This window comes from Malaclemys terrapin, chromosome 12, assembly GCF_027887155.1.
Source record: "Malaclemys terrapin pileata isolate rMalTer1 chromosome 12, rMalTer1.hap1, whole genome shotgun sequence".
Lineage (NCBI taxonomy): Eukaryota > Metazoa > Chordata > Testudines > Emydidae > Malaclemys > Malaclemys terrapin.
In genome coordinates this window covers 48,797,604-48,816,043 of record NC_071516.1, presented here as the reverse complement: position 1 = coordinate 48,816,043, position 18,440 = coordinate 48,797,604, and the positions used below count along the sequence as shown (strand labels likewise).

Sequence of the window (18,440 nt, the reverse complement as noted above, 5' to 3'; positions counted from 1 at the left end):
GGAAGCCCCGTTCCCTTCCCAGCAGTGACTGGTTACATTGAAATGATCCATGACACTAGGGACATGATCTGAGCAAGCCTGGCTGGTGCTTTGAACCAGATCTGGGGCCCGCCTGTGGGTGCAGGTCGGAGAAGCTGGAGTGTGGGGGGGGGGGGGGGAGTCTGAGGATGGAGTTAAGGTTTTGCAGTGGAGCCTCCCTGACATTAGTGGGCTGAGAGTGGCGTGTCTTGGAGTTTTTCTTTAGGGGAGAGTCGAGGGGGGATTCAGGCTACAGTGAAGGAAGATTTTTATGCTCGGCTGATATTTATATTCGTGTTTATATTCCTGTTCCCAGTCACACTCCACTTCCCATTTACACTCTGATTGTAAACTCGGTGGGACTGAGAGAGGTTTTATGGTCTGTGTTTGTACCGTGCCTAGGACTGTGGGAGCCTAGACTATAATTAAAAACGTAAGAATGGCCAGACTGGGTCAGACCAAAGGTCCATCTAGCCCAGTATTCTGTCTTCCAACAGTGGCCAGTGCCAGGTGCCCCAGAGGGAATGAACAGAACAGGTAATCAGGGAGTGATCCACCCCCTGTCGCCCATTCCCAGCTTCTGAAGACCCTAAGGAAGACAGCTGCCCAACTCCTAAGAAATTTCTGCCAGATTTTAGTACCTAATTCCCCGAGGTCCCTTTTAACATCCTGGGCAACATGTACTCATATCCGGAATCAGAGGGGTAGCCGTGTTAGTCTGAATCTGTAAAAAGCAACAGAGGGTCCTGTGGCACCTTTGAGACTAACAGAAGTACTGGGAGCATAAGCTTTCGTGGGTAAGAACCTCACTTCTTCAGATGCAAGAAGAAGTGAGGTTCTTACCCACGAAAGCTTATGCTCCCAGTACTTCTGTTAGTCTCAAAGGTGCCACAGGACCCTCTGTTGCTTCATATCCGGAAGTTTCTAAACTACTATCTCTAACAGCCATTTTGAAAGGAATGCAGGCAACTGGTGGGATTTTCAGAAACACCTCGCTGCCCAACGCCCATTGCAATCAATGAACTTTAGGCTCCTAAGTGCTTTTGAATATTCCCTTAGGCACCCACATGCCTTTGAGAATCTGGATCCTCGGCTCCTGATTAACGTAGGTGCTTCTCAAAACTTCACAGATCAACATCATTTCTTCAGTCAGTCGTTTTCTGTCTCTTTCGATATTTCTCTTTCCCAACCAGTGTGGAAGGACGGGGTTTGCTAGTTAGTTAGTTTATTTCTCAACCCCTTGGAATGTCTGTAAGATTGAATTTTGCTGGACAAGAGCCGGGAGCGATTTTAGAAATATTGCGACCAGGGGGTTGAGGAATGTCACTAAAGCTCATGATCCTCCTCTTTGTTGTGTCACTTAGCTCCACAGATATGTAGAAAATTCCCTCAGATTCCTTACCCGCATCACATTTCCATTTTCTTTCACTTACATGCATTTCTATGATGGGAATAACATCTCTTTCCATTCTGATTGTCTCCCTGCGCTAATCAGAATCTGCTTCCCCTTTTTGTACCAGTCCCTGCTTCGCTCTGTGTCACTGTGTGTCTGGCACAGTAATACGTGGCGGTGTCTGCAGCTGTCAGCGAGCGGAGCTGCAGGGAGAACTGGTTCTTAGAAGTGTCTTGTGTGATGGTCGTTCGACTCTGCAGAGAGCTGGCGTAGTTAGTGTGCCACTGGCTCGGTCTGTAGTAAATGCGCCCTACCCATTCCAGCCCTTTCCCCGTGGGCTGCCGGATCCAGTCCCAGGTGGCGCTGGTGCTAGAAACCGAGTCTCCAGAGATGGTACAAGTGAGTGTCAGGGACTCCCCGGGTTTCACTGCTCCAGGGCCCATTTCCTTCAGCTGCACTTGGGAGAGGACACCTGGGAAGGAAACACAGAAATGAATCCGTGAGCCAGGCTCCTATCCCCTGGGAATGGGGAACATGAGAAAATAAAAAACCCTGTGGCAGTGCTTAAGGGAGTGGGGCAACCAACTGTCACTGAACTCCATTGGCATCTCGGCGCCTCATTCCCTTGGAACATCTCTTCTGCAGTCACTGCAGCAATGAACCCTCCTGACCCCCAATAGACACGTACCTGAAGGGGCCTCCAGCATGAACAGGAAAATCAGTAGCAGGTTCATCTTAAGTGAAGGTGCAAACTGTCCCCAGCAGCCAGGACCAGGCAGTTCTGTGTCTGGGGAGAGACTGGGGCTCTTCCAATTCGGGGTTTGTATTTAAACAGGAACACCCCCCCCCCCGGCGGGGGGCAGGGATTTGCATGCCTGTTTCACAACGTGAATATAAGAGATGACAGAGTTTGATTTTTTTTGTTTACACATGGGGATCTATCCCTGGGACACAGTGAATTCAGCTCAGCAAAGTGTGAAACCGCCTAAGGTATTTGGACACCCAAATTAAATTTAAATAAATAGGATTTGGTCATTTAACATTCTTAATGGTCTTTGAGCTTCTCATACAAATATAAGTGCAGGACAGCGCCTTCTTAGGAATGAAGGAATATTTGGAGAAGGGAAATTATACCTCTTTTCTTGTGGTTTTCGTTGGGATTTCAAAAGAGCCCAAGGGAATTGGGCACTTAAATGCTAACAAAATTCAGTAGGATTTGGGCCCTTAGTTCCATTACAGCATCTCTGAAATCCTATTCCTGTTCGGTAGAGATTAATTATACTGTTGGCAAAAGCACTATATTTACTGTACAGTCCTAGATCCATTTCCAGTTAATAAGGGCTTGATTCAAATCAGGTGAGTTAAATGGGAGTCTTTGGGCTGATATCAATGTGCTTTCGATCACATTGAGTTAGTGGAGTTATATTTGCTGCCTTCACAAGACAGTAATCGTCTGAGAATATAAGTACTACTAAAAAAAAACAAAAACAAACAAACAAAAAAAAAACAAACAAAAAAAACCCAACAGTGCGGTTAGTCTGTGTCTGCATCTGTGTGTGTGAGAGTCACAGACAGGCAGCTGCGGACAGGAGTTTTCACACTCACTGTCTCTCCGCTGCGAGCTGTAGAACTCCAGCGCCCCCCAGCGGAGAGTTTGTCCTTAGCCAGCGAGGGCAGGTTTTTGTCTGAGCTCAGCCCGGCTTCCCCTCACTGTGTGTCCCGCACAGTGATACCGGGCGGTGTCCTCGGGCTTCAGGCCGCTCATTTGCAGATACAGCAGGTTGTTGGGGTTGTCTCTAGAGATGATGAATCGGCCTTTGACTGAGTCTGCGTAAAATTGTTGGCTCCCATCAGTGTAAATGAGTGAGACCCACTCCAGCCCCTTCCCGGGAGCCTGACGGACCCAGTTCATACTGTAGGTGCTGAAGGTGAACCTGGAGGCTTTGCAGGAGAGGCGGAGAGAGTCTCCGGGCTTTTTCACATCCCCTCCGGACTCCACCAGCTGCACCTGGGACCGGACACCTGGGCACAGAAAGATATTATACATCGCATTAATACTCTGCGCAACAATAGACTGTCCCCTGCCCCGCCAATGGGTGTGAGGGGAGAAAATACCTTCCAAAGCCACTGCAAGGAACATTACATGGAGCCAAAGCCTCATTTTCCCGGATGCTGGAGGGGAAAGTTCTCAGGGGACTGGCTGGTCACTACACAGACACAGGGGCTGCGGATTGTGTCTCCGGGTGCCGTCTGGGCAGAGAGAGGCACCGATTTAAACAGGAAACTGTCACCCTGATTTGCATATCCCGCCCCTTATAACACACACAAACTCCTTGCCTGGGTGATCTCATTTCTTGCACTTGGATTCTGAGAGAAGGGGGAGATATGTGTTAATGTGTGTAGCATTCTGACACAAATCCCATTAAAACCCAAGGGGATTTTTGTTAATGGCTTGGATCGACATCAGATCAGGTCCCATGTGTTTGTGTGGAGTCCTGCACAATGGGAACCTGGTCCTGAACTGCTCCGGAAAGGGGCTGTGAGAGCAGAAAGAGAGAAAGACAGGAGTGAGGGATTGTAGCATAAAAGAGAGAGAGGAAGAAAGGAAGCTGCAGTCCTGGTGATGACAGCCAAGCTCTTGTAGGCCACCTTTCAGTCATCATCATCATGATCTTCATCCTCTTCCTCATCATCATCTTTGGCGCATTCTCAAACTTTACCAGCAAATATTTTATATAATTGCTCTCGATAGTTCCTCATCTCTAACAAGGGGACAGCAGCATTTCCCTGTCTCACAGAGGTGTTGTGAAAGCAACTACATTAAAAATTGTGAGGGGCTAATATATTACCTCAATTTGGGGCACACTAGTACCTGTGATAAAACTCGGAGTCCTGAATCACTGCTATTCAGTTATAATATTATCGTCAATAATAATAAATAATTAATAATAATTTATTCTTATTGTTGTGGTTGGGCCTGGGAGCTCCATTTCGGGCCCCACTAGTCGAAGCCCTGGGCCATCTCAGGACAAACAGATGTTCCTTCTCCCAAAGATTTGTTTGTTGGATATAATTTACATCACATCAGTCTCAGCCCACGGGGAATGTGGAGGTGCTGGGCTCAGGGGGGTGGGATAGGGTGGATGGAGAAGGTACCCTCCCCCCAGGGTGTAAGCGGCAGGGGGACAGGGTGGGAAAGCCCCCCACACCAAAAAAAATGCCTTCTTGTATGAGTGTGAATGTCTAAATTAGGTAAATTCCCTGGAACAGGAAAGTGGAGGTGACAGGCAGGGATTGGCAGATTCCCCTGTTTTCTCTCTTTTCTCCTCTGCAGATTTTGGTGCTTGATCCCCGGTTCCCCGCCAGCAGCGACCTGTTTCTGAAAGCGACAGGGCAGGTTTTTGTCTGAGCTCAACCCGGCTTCCCCTCACTGTGTCTCCCGCACAGTGATACCGGGCGGTGTCCTCGGGCTTCAGGCCAGTCATTTGCAGAAACAGCAGGTTGTTGGGATTGTCCCTGGAGATGGTGAAGCATCCCTTGCAGGGCTCTGCGTAGTTGATGGTAGTTGAAGTTGGGTGTATTTCCACTATGCACTCCAGTCACTTTCCGGGAGCCTGTCGGACCCAGCTCATGCCATAGCTGCTGAAGGTGAACCCGGAGGCTTTGCAGGAGAGGCGGAGAGAGTCTCCGGGTTTTTTCATACCCCCCTCTGGACTCCACCAGCTGGACCTGGGATCGGACACCTGGAAATAAAGACACAATGAGATCCCTGCAGACCAGGCTCCCAGTGAGATTGATATAAAACCTGGAGGCTCCTCAGTGTCTTCAGGAAAACAATGTACGGAAACAGTTGCAATCGGAAGGAAATGGAGCCAGAGTGGCATGTTCCTGACCTTGGGGTTCTGCCTGGAGAGGTTGCAGATCGTTGATGATGTGCTGGAGAGGTTTTAGCTGGGGGGGCTGTACGTTATGGCCAGTGGTGTTCTTGTATTTTCCTTCTTGGGCCTCTCCGGTAATTGGTGATTTCTGGGTACCCGTCTCGCTCTGCAATCTGTTTCCTCAGTTCCCCAGGTGGGTATTGTAGTTTTCAGATGTATGGATCCACAACCTTGCTTTAGAAAAATCCAGTGTGGAGAGCCTAAAAGGCCTCAGATGGAATAAAAATTGTTAAGGAGTTTGAACAGCCCTATAACCCAGTGGCTGAGCTTGGCCAGCCTGTTGGGGAAACAATGTTGTTGGAGCAGGAATGTCAACATGTTGATTCTGTGAGTGAACAGTCTGTGTCTCAGGTTCAGAGAGAAGCCTGCGTAGCTGAGTCTGCAGAGCAGGACAGCTGTGCAGTTAATCTCGTGAGAGTAGAGGGGATGTCAGGCAAACTCTCATCTCTAAATGCTTGGGATATGTCTTATAGTCTCTTAGTGGACTTAACATCGGATTCCATGTGGAAACAGAGGTTGGTGATGGAAAGGAAAAAGAACCTTGGGTCTAATATGCTAGTGAAAAAATGGACAGTATCTCTTTAAGACAGAGTCCAGCGTTGGAATTGGTATTAGTTAAGAATCTGAAAACTAGTCAACAAACTAGTGTCTGTGTTGATGCAAATTGCCTGACAGACATGGGGGGAGAAAAACTTGCCTATAGCCGTTAGCAAAGAGGACACACCCAGCCAGACAATGGATTCTGTTACACAAAAGAGCTCAGATTTTGACCCCCCCAGAACAGGGAGGAAGGGAAAGACTACGGGACAGTCTATACTACCCGTCCGGATCAGCAGGTAAAAATCGATCTCTCGGGGATCGATTTATTGCATCTCATCTAGACGGATAAATCGATCCCCAAATCAACGCGCTTACTCCCACCTCGTCAGGCGGAATAAGCACCATTGACGGGGGAGCCGCGGCGGTTGATTTGCCGCTGTCCTTACAGGGGGTAAGTTGAATAGACTATGCCGAATTCAGCTACGCTATTCGCGTAGCTGAATTTGTGTATCTTAAATCGACCCCCCCCCTTAATGTAGACCTAGCCTAAACCTTTGAAATAAAAGCCACCTGTTAACCCTAAAATGCCAAAACCCCAATGGTACTGAGCCAAAGGCATGTCATTGCAAAAATGATTGGCAATGTCCACTTGTAATGGATTTAATGCTCATATTAATGCTAATGTTCACTCTTGTGACTAATGTGTTGCTGATACCAAACACTGTAAAATGTACAATGTGCCTAATCTTCTGGAAAAACCCTTGAACATGTTGGGAGTGATACATAGGAGCACAGTTTATGTTAAAAGACCTTGTGATACTGATATTTCACAGTTAGTGCCTGGAACTAGTCTTGAAACTGTACATAGGAGAAAATATATTGCAGACCTAATGTGCTGTATGAAAAGGGAAACTGAGGCACATTACCATCGTTCTTCTATGGCTAAATGCCAAGATTCCTACACTATGGGGAACATTAATATCTACATTGACTTGATATTAATTGGGTTCCGAACATTAGCCAGAACTTGTATAAATAAATGAGCTATTTTCATTAGCTTATGGCAAGATCACATGAGACATACAAGAATTATGCTACAAGAGCAGGTCCAATCCACTACTGGTCTAACGAAGTTTTACCTTGGGTTTGTAAAGAAATTCAATCACCTTGTTAGTTCCATAATGAACCTTACAGAGAAACATCCTGTTTTAGTCCAACATGATTTTGATAAGCCATTTGTGTTACACACTAAGGGCACGTCTGCACTGACAAAGTTACAGCACCAGCAGTTACAGCACCACTCAGAGAGCACCGAAGGGAAACTGCTGTTGTGTGTTCACACTGACAGCTGCCTGTGCAATAGCGTGTTCACACTTGTGGCACTTGCAGTGGTGTTCAGAGCGGTGCATTCTGGGCAGCTATCCCACAGAGCGTCTCTTTCTCTTCTGCCGCTAAGACTTGTGGAAAGGTGTGAGGGGGTCGCGGAGCATCCTGGGTCCAGTCCCAATGCCCTGTGATACATTGCTTCGCATCCCAGCAATCCCTGCGCTTCTGTCCGCAATTAGCACCACCTGTCAAAGGTTTGTGTACTGCACGTCCTGCCTCTTCTGGGCCGCAGGAATGGATCCTGAACTGATCAGTGTGCTGCTCACTCTCACTAACACATACACGTCACGAGTGGCAGTGCAGTTATTCCTTAAACTACAAAGGCAAGAGGAGTGTGACATTGATCTTGCTACACGTAGTAGCTACGACACTAGATTGCTTGTGGCATTCACGGACATGCTGACCACAGTGGAACGCCGCTTTTGGGCTCGGGAAACAAGCACTGAGTGGTGGGATCACATCGTCATGCACGTCTGGGATGATGAGCAGTGGCTGCAGAACTTTCGGATGAGGAAAGCCACATTCATGGGACTGTGTGATGAGCTCGCCCCAGCCCTGCAGCGCAAGGACACAAGAATGAGAGCTGCCCTGTCTCTAGAGATGTGCGTGGAGATAGCACTGTGGAAGCTGACTACTCCAGACTGCTACCAATCAGTCGCTCACCAGTTTGGAGTGGGAAAGTCAATCGTTGGAGTCGTGTTGATGGAAGTGTGCAGGGCCATTAATCACATTCTGCTCCAAAAGACCATGACTCTGGGCAACGTGCGTGACATTGTGTCTGGCTTTGCACAAATGGGTTTCCCTAACTGCAGAGGGGTGATAGATGGCATGCATATTCCAATTCTGGCACCAGACCACCTAGCCACAGAGTACATTAATCGCAAGCGGTATTTCTCTATGGTTCTCCAGACACGTTGGATCACCAGGGACGTTTCACAGACATTAACGCAGACTGATCCGGAAAGGTGCTTGATGCACAAATCTTTTAGAACACTGGCCTGTTCATGAAGCTGCAAGCAGGGACTTTTTGCCCGGACCAGAAGATCACTGTAGGGGAAGTTGAAATGCCCATTGTGATCCTGGGAGACCCTGCCTACCCCTTAATGCTGTGGCTTATGAAGCCATACGTGAGGCAACTTGACAGCAGCAAGGAGCGGTGCGGTTCTACAACAGGCTGAGCATGTGCAGAATGACTGTGGAGGGTGCATTTGGCCATTTAAAAGCCCACTGGCAATGCCTGTATGGGAAGCTGGACCTGGCCAATGACAATATCCCTGTGCTTATAGCCGCGTGCTGTACGCGCCATAATATCTGTGAAGGGAAGGGGGAAAGCTTCACTCAGGGCTGAACCGCTGAGGGTCAGTGCCCAGAGGCTGAGTTCGAACCCCCAGAGACCAGGGCTGTTAGAGGGGCCCAGCGCGGGGCCATAAGGATCAGGGATGCCTTGAGGCAGCAATTTGAAGCTGAAAGCCACTAATATTTGTTGCTATGCTCGGGATTGCAGTGCTTGTAATGCTCGGAGGTGATTGGTGCACGTGATGTAAGAAGGGGTCTTAACATAACTGTCTGTTGCTTTGCAGGGCTCTTCTTCCTTTCACTTGATAGAATAGAGATTGTTTTCAAACCAACACAATTCTTGTATTAAAAGACAACAACAGAAGGAGAGAGTCAAACGAAGGCTGTGCTGTGGGGTTTGCTCATTGCTTCCCCCCCAGTAGTGGATGGGAAAAGCGGACTCTGCAGCCCCCCTCTCTTTCTCTCACTGACCCCTGTTTTTGTGTTATTATTAAAACCAGAAAATGAATATTTTGGAGGGGTTAGTTATTTATTCATTTAATCCTGGGTATTTTTTCTCCTAGGAAAATTCTCCTTGTGCCAGAAAAGCCACCATAGGTGGAAAATAATTCAACTAACCAGACAAAGAAGCAGAAAACAAAGGAAACGCACAAAGAAACTTGGTGGGTTCTAGTGCGAAAAGCTGAGAGATCCCGGCCCTTCTGCGGGAATGTGTCACTGACAGGGTGATACCGAGTGGAATCCCGGAACGGTGAATTCAAGAGGGTCCTAGATGGAACCGGAATGAACCAGGTTGAGGCTCTATGGCCTGTATTATGCAGCAGCTCAGACTAGTTTCTCATCCTGCTCCGCTCCGGCCTTAATGTCTATGGATCTGTGACTCCCCGGGAGGTTGTGTGGGGGCTCAGAATTTGTCCCCTGGAGAGGAAAGAAAGAGGAAGGGACCCAACTAAGAATGTTCTGTCCTTTGCGGGAACTGTATAAATTCCTTCACCTTGCGTACAATCAAAGAAGAGGAATAGCAATAACAATAAAAGGGTTTGTTGCTGCCAGTCCCTTTCCCATCACTGATCTCATTTTCACTGACAGGCCTTGGGCGCCCCCAACACCAAAGTGCTTCTCTGATTACTGCAGGGAGAGGTTTTTGTCTGAGCTCAGACCTGCTTCCCCTCACTGTGTCTCTCGCACAGTAATAGCGGGCGGTGTCCTCGGGCTTCAGGCCGGTCATTTGTAGATACAGCTCACTCCTGGAATTATCCCTGGAGATGGTGAATCGGCCTTTCACTGAATCAAGGTAGTGTATAGTACTCCCACTGCTGCTTATATAAGCGACCCATTCCAGTCCCTTCCCGGGAGCCTGTCTAACCCAGCTCATAGGATAGCTGCTGAAGGTGAAGCCGGAGGCTTTGCAGGAGAGGCGGAGAGAGTCTCCGGGCTTTTTCACATCCCCTCCAGACTCCACCAGCGCCTGGGACCGGACACCTGGGAATAAAGACAAGTTGTAAATATCGATCTAAAAAACAGCAGTAATATTCTTCTCACTGCCAGTTATTCAGAGGAGGAAAATACCTTCCAAAGCTGCTACAGCGAAAATTACAAGGAGCAAAAATCCCATTTTCCCGGGTGCTGGAGGGAAAGTTCTCAGGGGACTGGCTGGTCACTGCACAGACCCAGGGGCTGCGGATTGTGTCTCCGGGTGCAGCCTGGGCAGAGAGAGGCACAGATTTAAACAGGAAACTGTCTCCCTCATTTGCATACCCCCGCTTTATAAGAGACACACACTCCTGCTGCCAGTGATCTGACTGACTTGCCCTAGGGCTCTGGGTGCAGGAGTCAGACTGTCCCGTCCTGTGTGTCTGTGCAGCGCCGGGCACAGGGCGCTGGGTCCTCCTGACACTTTCGGACCCCTGGGAGGAATGACCAGCTCCCTGCAGTGACTGTATTTCCTCACCCAGGAACTGAGGGCCTGGCTATTGTGAGGGGATATTGGGGATTGGGGGGACTCAGCTCTGGAGCCCCGTTCCACGCGCACAGGGGCCACGCAACGTCCGGTCAGGGGGGTCAGTATCTGGGGAGGCTTCAGGCAGCACTGAAGGGAGATTTTTATTCAGGATTGATATTCATATTCATGTTCACACTTCTATTCCCGTTCCCATTCCGACTCCACTTCCAATTCATACGGGGATTCTGTAAAATAAAACTGAGCACAAATCAGTGCCTTTGTGTTGGCTGTTGGGGTTGGTTCCTGTCTTTTCTTAAATTCGGCCATTTTAAGAGCCAAACACGATGTTAACCTGCTGTTGGTTTCGGTGATGGGCTTTGTCACTGTGGTCTAGTCTCTCACACAGTGATACCGGGCGGTGTCTTCCGCTCTCCTGCTGCTCCTTTGTAAATACAGAGGGTTGCTGGGATTGTCTCGGGAGACAACGAATCGCATTTTGGCTGAATCAGTGTAATGGGAACAGTTTCATGTATACTGCGCCCTGGAGACCCACTGCAGACGCTTCCCAGGAGCCTGACGGACCCAGCGCTGAAGTGGAACCCGGAGACTGTAGAAGAGGCGGAGTTAAAGCTCACCTGCAAGTTCCATATACAAACGAGCCATTTATGTAGGTACAGAGTTTAAAAAATTATGTTTTCCAACCCCAAAGCCCCTCTTCAGTCTTCTCTCCAAGGCTGTGCTGTTTTCTCATTGCTCCCCCAGTGGGGAATGGAGAAGGGGACTCTGCAGCCCCCACCCCTCTCACTGACCCCCCCTTTTGTACTATCCTTTAAAGCAGAAAATAAAAATTTGGGGGCTTATTTATTCTTTTAATCCAAGATTTTTTTGCTCCTATGAAAATGCTCCTTGTGCCAGAAAAAGGCAGTTTTATCTGAAAAATTATTCAACTAACCAGAAAAGCAAACAAACAAAACAAGCAAACTTGGTGGGTTCTAGTGCTAAAAGCTGAGAGATCAGGGCCCTTCGGCTTGACTGTATCTCTGACAGTGGTGGAAGGAAGCGGAATCCCAGCATGCTGAAGTAAACAGGGTGCTAGACTGAACCCCAATTAATCTGGTTGAGGATTTATGGCCTGTATTATGCAGGTGATCTGACTAGAGTATCATACTGCTCCTTTCCGACCTTTAATTCTATGAATCTGTAACTGTCCCAGAGGTTGTGTTTATTTTTACTTTGGTGTCTGATAAGGGCCACATTCAAATATGACCATAAGAACATAAGAACGGCCATATTGTGTCCGACCAAAGGTCCATCTAGCCCAGTGGTCTGTCTTCTGACAATGGCCAATGCCAGGTGCCCTAGAAGGAATGAACAGAAAAAGTAATCATTAAGTTATCTTTCTCTGTCTCCCATTCCCAGCTTGTGGCAAACATAAGCTAGGGACACCTCCCTGCCCATCCTGGCTAATAGCCATTGTTGGACCTATCCTCCATGAACTTATCTAGTTCTTTTTTGCACCCTGTTATAGTCTTGGCCTTCACAACATCCTCTGACAAAGAGTTTCACAGGTTGACTGTGTTGTATGAAGAAATACTTCCCTTTGTTTGTTTGAAACCTGGTGTCTATTACTTTCATTTGGTGACCCGTAGTTCTTGTGTTATGAGAAGGAGTAAATAACACTCCCTTATTTAAAATAAATAAATAAAAACAATGAGGAGTCCTGTGGCACCTTAAAGACTAACAAATGTATTTGGGCATAAGCTTTCTTGAGTGGCAATTTAGACCCCATCATTTTCTATTGTGGGGAAAAAAATCTAGCCAGCCCTATTAGTTTAAGCCTTAGATCAACATAGGCCCGCCCTGCAGGCCACAAGCCTGAACCAAGCTAAGTGTTGTGCTCCCTGTCAGTGACAGTCAAGGGTTATGACCAGAGGAGGGAGGGGGAGGCCGAGGTGGAACAGAACGAAAAGCCCCAGCAGCAATAATAATAGCGTGTGTGTTTACTGCTGGTGAAATATAATAATCGTTTGTGTGAAGTAATAAGTAAGATTATAGTTAAGAAAACAACCAATCATGCCTCTCGTTTAAGTGCCCCTAAAGCTCCCTTTCTCCAAGTGCATGAACTCCCTTTCTGTAAACTGCACCCTGACTGGAACACTTGCATGATAGGAACCCCAAATGAAGCAAGACAATGCCAGTATCAGAAACCACCAAGAGGCCCTCCACTCAAATAGCGCCCTATTCCAAGAAAATTGCGAAAGGGGTGCCGAGAAGGGCGGAAAGACCCTAACTCTCCTATTCTCTTAAATGATGTGTAACTTGTAATATGTTTGCCGTTTTCGGCATTAAAAAGTCAAAGTGTACTCCAGATCGGGGGAGTGGTGTCTAACTGCTACCCCCAACGCATTGGTATGTATTGCAATAAACGGGCTTCAGGCTTGAGTCTCTGATCAAAATGATGTGTGGGTGACTTTTTCCACAACACTATGTATAGTTGGGATTATGTTTTCCAATGTGCATTACTTTGCATTTATCAACATTGAATTTTATCTGCCATTTGGTTGCTCAATCACCCAGTTTTGAGAGATCTTTTTGTAGCACTTTGCAGTCTGGGTCTTCACTATCTTTAGTAATTTCGTATCATCTGCAAATTTTGCCACCTCACTGTTTACCCCTTTTTCCAGATCATTTATGAATATGTTTAATAGGACTGGGCCCAGTACAGACCCCTGGGGGACACCACTATTTACCTCTCCCCATTCTGAAAACTGACCATTTATTCCTACCCTTTGTTTCCTATCTTTTAACCAGTTCCACAGGGATGAGTTCTTGGTCCGGTTCTTTTCAATGTTTTCAGAAGCGATTTAAATCATGGCATAGAGAGTACACTTATAAAGTTTGCAGATGATACCAAGCTGGGAGGGGTTGCAAGTACTTCGGAGGATAGGATGAAAATTCAAAATGATCTGGAGAAACTGGAGAAATGGTCTGAGGTAAATAGGATGAAACTCAATAAGGACAAATGGAAAGTACTCCATTTAGGAAGGAACAATCAGATGCCTGGGAAATGAGAATGGGAAATGAGTGCCTAGGAAAGAGTACTGTGAAAAGGGATCTAGGGGTCATAGTGGACCACAAGCTAAATATGAGTCAACAGTGTAACGCTGTTGCAAAAAAAGGAAACAGCATTCTGGGATGTATTAGTAGGAGTGTTGTAAGCAAGACACGAGAAGTAATTCTTCTGCTCTACTGCACGCTGGTTAGGCCTCACCTGGAGTATTGTGTCCAGTTCTGGGCACCACATTTCAGGAAAGATGTGGACAAATTGGAGAAAGTCCAGAGAAGAGCAACAAAAATGATTAAAGGTCTAGAAAACGTGACCCATGGGGGAAGATTGAAAGAATTGGGTTTGTTTAGTCTGGAAAAGAGGAGATTGAGAGGGGACATGATAACAGTTTTCAAGTACCTAAAAGGTTGTTACAAGGATGAGGGAGCAAATTTATTCTCCTTAACATAAGAACGGCCATACTGGGTCAGACCAAAAGTCCATCCAGCCCAGTATCCTGTCTGCCAACAGTGGTCAATGCCAGGGGTCCCAGCAGGAGTGAACCTAACAGGTAATGATCAAGTGATCTCTCTCCTGCCATCCATCTCCACCCTCTGACAAACAGAGGCTAGGGACACCATTCCTTACCCATCCTGGCTAATAGCCATTAATAGACTTAACCTCCATGAATTTATCTAGTTCTCTTTTAAACACTGTTATAGTCCTAGCTTTCACAACCTCCTCAGGCAAGGAGTTCCACAGGTTGACTGTGTGCTGTGTGAAGAACTTCCTTTTATTTGTTTTAAATCTGCTGCCCATTAATTTCATGTGGTGGCCCCTAGTTCTTATATTATGGGAACAAGTAAATAACTTTTCTTTATTCACTTATAACTTGCCTTATTCACTTTCTCCACACCACTCATGATTTTATATACCTCTATGATACCCCCCTTAGTCTCCTTCTTTCCAAGCTGAAAATTCCTAGCCTCTTTAATCTCTCCTCATATGGGACCTGTTCCAAACCCCTAATCATTTTAGTTGCCCTTCTCTGAACCTTTTCTAATGCCAGTATATCTTTTTTGAGATGAGGATACCACATCTGTACACAGTATTCAAGATGTGGGCATACCATGGATCTATATAAGGGCAATAAGATATTCTCCATCTTATTCTCCATCCCTTTTTTAATTATTCCAAACATCCTGTTTGCTTTTTTGACTGCCGCTGCACACTGCGTGGATGTCTTCAGAGAACTATCCACGATGACTCCAAGATTAGTTGTAGCAAAATTAGCCCCCATCATATTGTAGGTATAGTTGGAGTTATTTTTTCCAATGTGCATTACTTTACATTTATCCACATTAAATTTCATTTGCCATTTTGTTGGTTTGTCAGATCTTTTTAAAGTTCTGCACAGTCTGCTTTGGTCTTAACTATCTTGAGCAGTTTAGTATCATCTGCAAACTTTGCCACCTCACTGTTTACCCCTTTCTCCAGATCATTTATGAATAAGTTGAATGGGATTGGTCCTAGGACTGACTCTTGGGGGACACCACTAGTTACCCCTCTCCATTCTGAAAATTGACCATTTATTCCTACCCTTTGTTCCCTGTCTTTTAACCAGTTCTTAATCCATGAAAGGATTTCCCCTCTTATCCCATGACAGCTTAATTTACATAAGAACCTTTGGTGAGGGACCTTGTCAAAGGCTTTCTGGAAATCTAAATCCACTATGTCCACTGGATCCCCCTTGTCCAACTGTTTGTTGACCCCTTCAAAGAATTCTAATAATTTAGTTAGACATGATTTCCCTTTACAGAAACCATGTTGACTTTAGCCCAACAATTTATGTTCTTCTATGTGTCTGACAATTTTATTCTTTACTATGCTTTCAACTAATTTGCCCGGTAGTGACATTAGACTTACCAGTCTGTAATTGCTGGAATCACTTCTAGAACCCTTTTTAAATATTGGTGTTACATTAGCTATCTTACAGATGATAGGATGATGATAGGACAAGAAGCAATGGACTTAAATTGCAGCAAGGGGGATTTAGGTTGGATATAAAGAAAAACTTCCTAACTGTCAGAGTGGTTAGACACTGGAATAAATTACCTAGGGTGGTTGTGGACTCTCCATCATTGGAGATTTTTAAGAGCAGGTTAGATAAACACCTGTCAGGGATGTTCTAGAAGATGGTGCTGGTCCTGCCATGAGGGCAGGGGACTGGACTTGATGACCTCTCGAGGTCCCTTCCAGTTCGATGATTCTATGAAAATCTAAAATCAGCAGCAGATTGAAGGAGAGAATTTACTTCAAAAAGGGACTGACCACATGCACCACATTCTCCAATAAAGAGCATGAGACCACCGAATAAAGCTGTGTTATAAATCACAGACGTTGCAGTATTACACATAGAAAAATCTCTCGCCCTTCAGTAGTTGCATTGGGAAGAAAATACTTTCCAAAGCCGCAGCAATAAAAACTAAAAGGAGCCAAAGTCTGATTTTCCCTGGTGCCGGAGGGGAAAGTTTTCAGGGACTGGCTGGTAACTGCATAGACCCAGGGGGCTGTGGATTGTCTCTCCAGGTGCAGCCTGGGCAGAGAGAGGCACAGATTTAAACAGGAAACTGTCACCCCTATTTGCATACCACCCTTCTTATGACACATAAAACTTCCTCACTTAACGAGTCCAATTTATCTGCCTGGGGATTCAGAAAATGGCCCAAGGAAGTGAGGGAGGAACATTCAGGGCTCAGGGTGCTCACCTGGGGCTGTGCACACCCAGGCTGGGTTCTCTGCTCTGTCCCAGACTTTCCTGTGTCACTGAGGATGTCACCTGGGACCGGATTTTTCCAAGTACTGAGGCATCAGTGTACATTTTCTGAAGCACCAAGGCGCCTAACTCCCATAGGTGTACCTCAGTATTCAGACTGTGAAATGGGGATGATCAAACTTTCCTCCCTCTCCGGGGTGCAGGGTGGATAGATGAGATAAAAAGTATGAGGTGCTCAGATATGATGGTGACCAGGGGATAGGGGGACATATGTGTATCTGAGAGAAAAAAATCTATTACTCTGGGTGTGATGCAAAGATCACTGACATGAATGGAATTAGTCTATCAATTACCTTCATTTGGCCTTGGGCCGTTCCGCGATACAGCAATGGATGGACATTCCTTCCCATGAGGAACAGCTGGTTGGGTGCCATGACTAACTTGGGCAAGAAATGTCTAGTATAAGGAAAGTGTCTTAAATTCGTTTGGAGCCTGACGCAAAACCTTTCCCAACTCCACGGAAACCCTCCTGTTGAGTGCAAGGCGAGCCTTGTCAGGCCCTGTGTTCATAACCCTGAGGCAACAAAATTGTTAGTTGTTTCTTGAAATGCCAATTGTAAGCAGAGTCAGGATGAGCTCTACCCTGACATCTGGTGGTAAATTATGGTGAGTGTGGAAAAGAACTCCAGGGGCTGATCTTGTTTCCATAGGCACACCCACTCCGCCTAGCATAAGCCCACGGCAGCCCAAAATGGTCACTTTGGCTGCTGTGGGATCCCCAGTTTCTCTGTTATTGGGGCAGGAGGAATAGAGTGTTGTTACCATGATTATGTGAATCAAGGACAATAAAACTGTTTTTTGACAGAGGGTCTCACCATCACCTAAGTAGCACTCGCTAGACAAGGGACATGAGTTTCACAACCCAGTGAATTGAGAGGGAATGGGGATAGGTATTTGTAGCTGATGCTATGGGACCTCCTTTGAGGGTCTGAAATGCGGATTGCACCATCTTCTCTCTGCACTGTTGAATAGCAGAGCTAGTTTTGATTCTATTGAGAGTCTAGTTACAGGCTACTATGTGAAATTCACCTAGGGTAGATGGTGCACCACTACTGGGGCTCCACTACTACAAGCTGAAATCACTAAAGAGCTAAAGTTACTAAGAGCTGAGATCACTGAGTGCTGTGTTAACCATGGGGGAGCCTGAAGCTATATTGCTGCTGGCTGAGCAGAGTAGAGCAGTTTGTGGGACAATTGGAGCGGCCCAGGGAATGGCGAGCACAGTGGAGCTGTGCAGTTTATGGGGATGGCTAGAGGAGCGGAGCAGAGCGGTTGGTAGAGCGAAGCAGTTTGTGGGGTGGCAGGAGCGGCTCGGGGTGAAGGCTGCAGCAGAACTGCATAGAGAGGCGGGCAGTCGGCCTCGAACTACATAAAGTGCCCCTTAACACCCTGCCACACATACCTCTCAGGAACGATGGAAAGCCCATGAAAGTGAAAGGGGAAAAGTCGCACCGCAAACTGCTGTTAATTCAGTGTTAACTGGATGGTGCCCTGTGTTCATACCCCTGAATCAGGAAAATTCTGGGGCATTGCTTGAAATTTCAGTGCAGGTGTTTGCAGTTGGAGAAATGGAGGTATGAGATATGAGGATGAATCCTACATAGATTCAGCAATTCTGATTTAATTACACAACACGGTGATATGACATATCCCAAAATCCCTCCTTTTGCACATGCAAACATAGTTCTGTCCTCTTGTGCCTCTGTTCTGAGTCGGACACATCTTTCCGTTATTGGGGAGTAACTCCCAGTCCCGTTGAGCCAATGGGAGTTCTACCTTTGACTTCAATGGGACCAGGAGTCATCACTTCACAGCTGAGTCTCTGTAAATATGTAGTAAAGGCAGCTGTGCTGGGATGGACCATTCAGCCTGTCTGAGCTCTCCCCACATTTTGTGATACCCCAGGTCTGACTCCTTTCACATTAAATGATTCCCCTGCTACACTTTGCCCCTCTAAGTTAGTGGCCAAACTTTTGCAGACGTGGGCTGAAGGAAGGAAAATGATGTGATGTGACATGTTGACGCGGCTTGTGAGACAGGTGGCT

At 46.7% G+C, this 18,440-nt stretch overlaps 1 pseudogene and 1 gene segment (V, D, J or C); both read right to left on the bottom strand.

Annotated features, from left to right (window-relative positions):
* Positions 1–1,459: 1,459 nt before the first annotated feature.
* On the bottom strand, positions 1,460–2,191 carry LOC128846253 (immunoglobulin heavy variable 4-61-like; annotated as a pseudogene).
* Positions 2,192–3,071: 880 nt separating this feature from the next.
* On the bottom strand, positions 3,072–3,572 carry LOC128846252 (Ig heavy chain V region 3-like). The segment is given in 2 exon segments: positions 3,072–3,433; positions 3,527–3,572. Coding segments are annotated over 2 exon segments (408 nt in total).
* Positions 3,573–18,440: the final 14,868 nt, after the last annotated feature.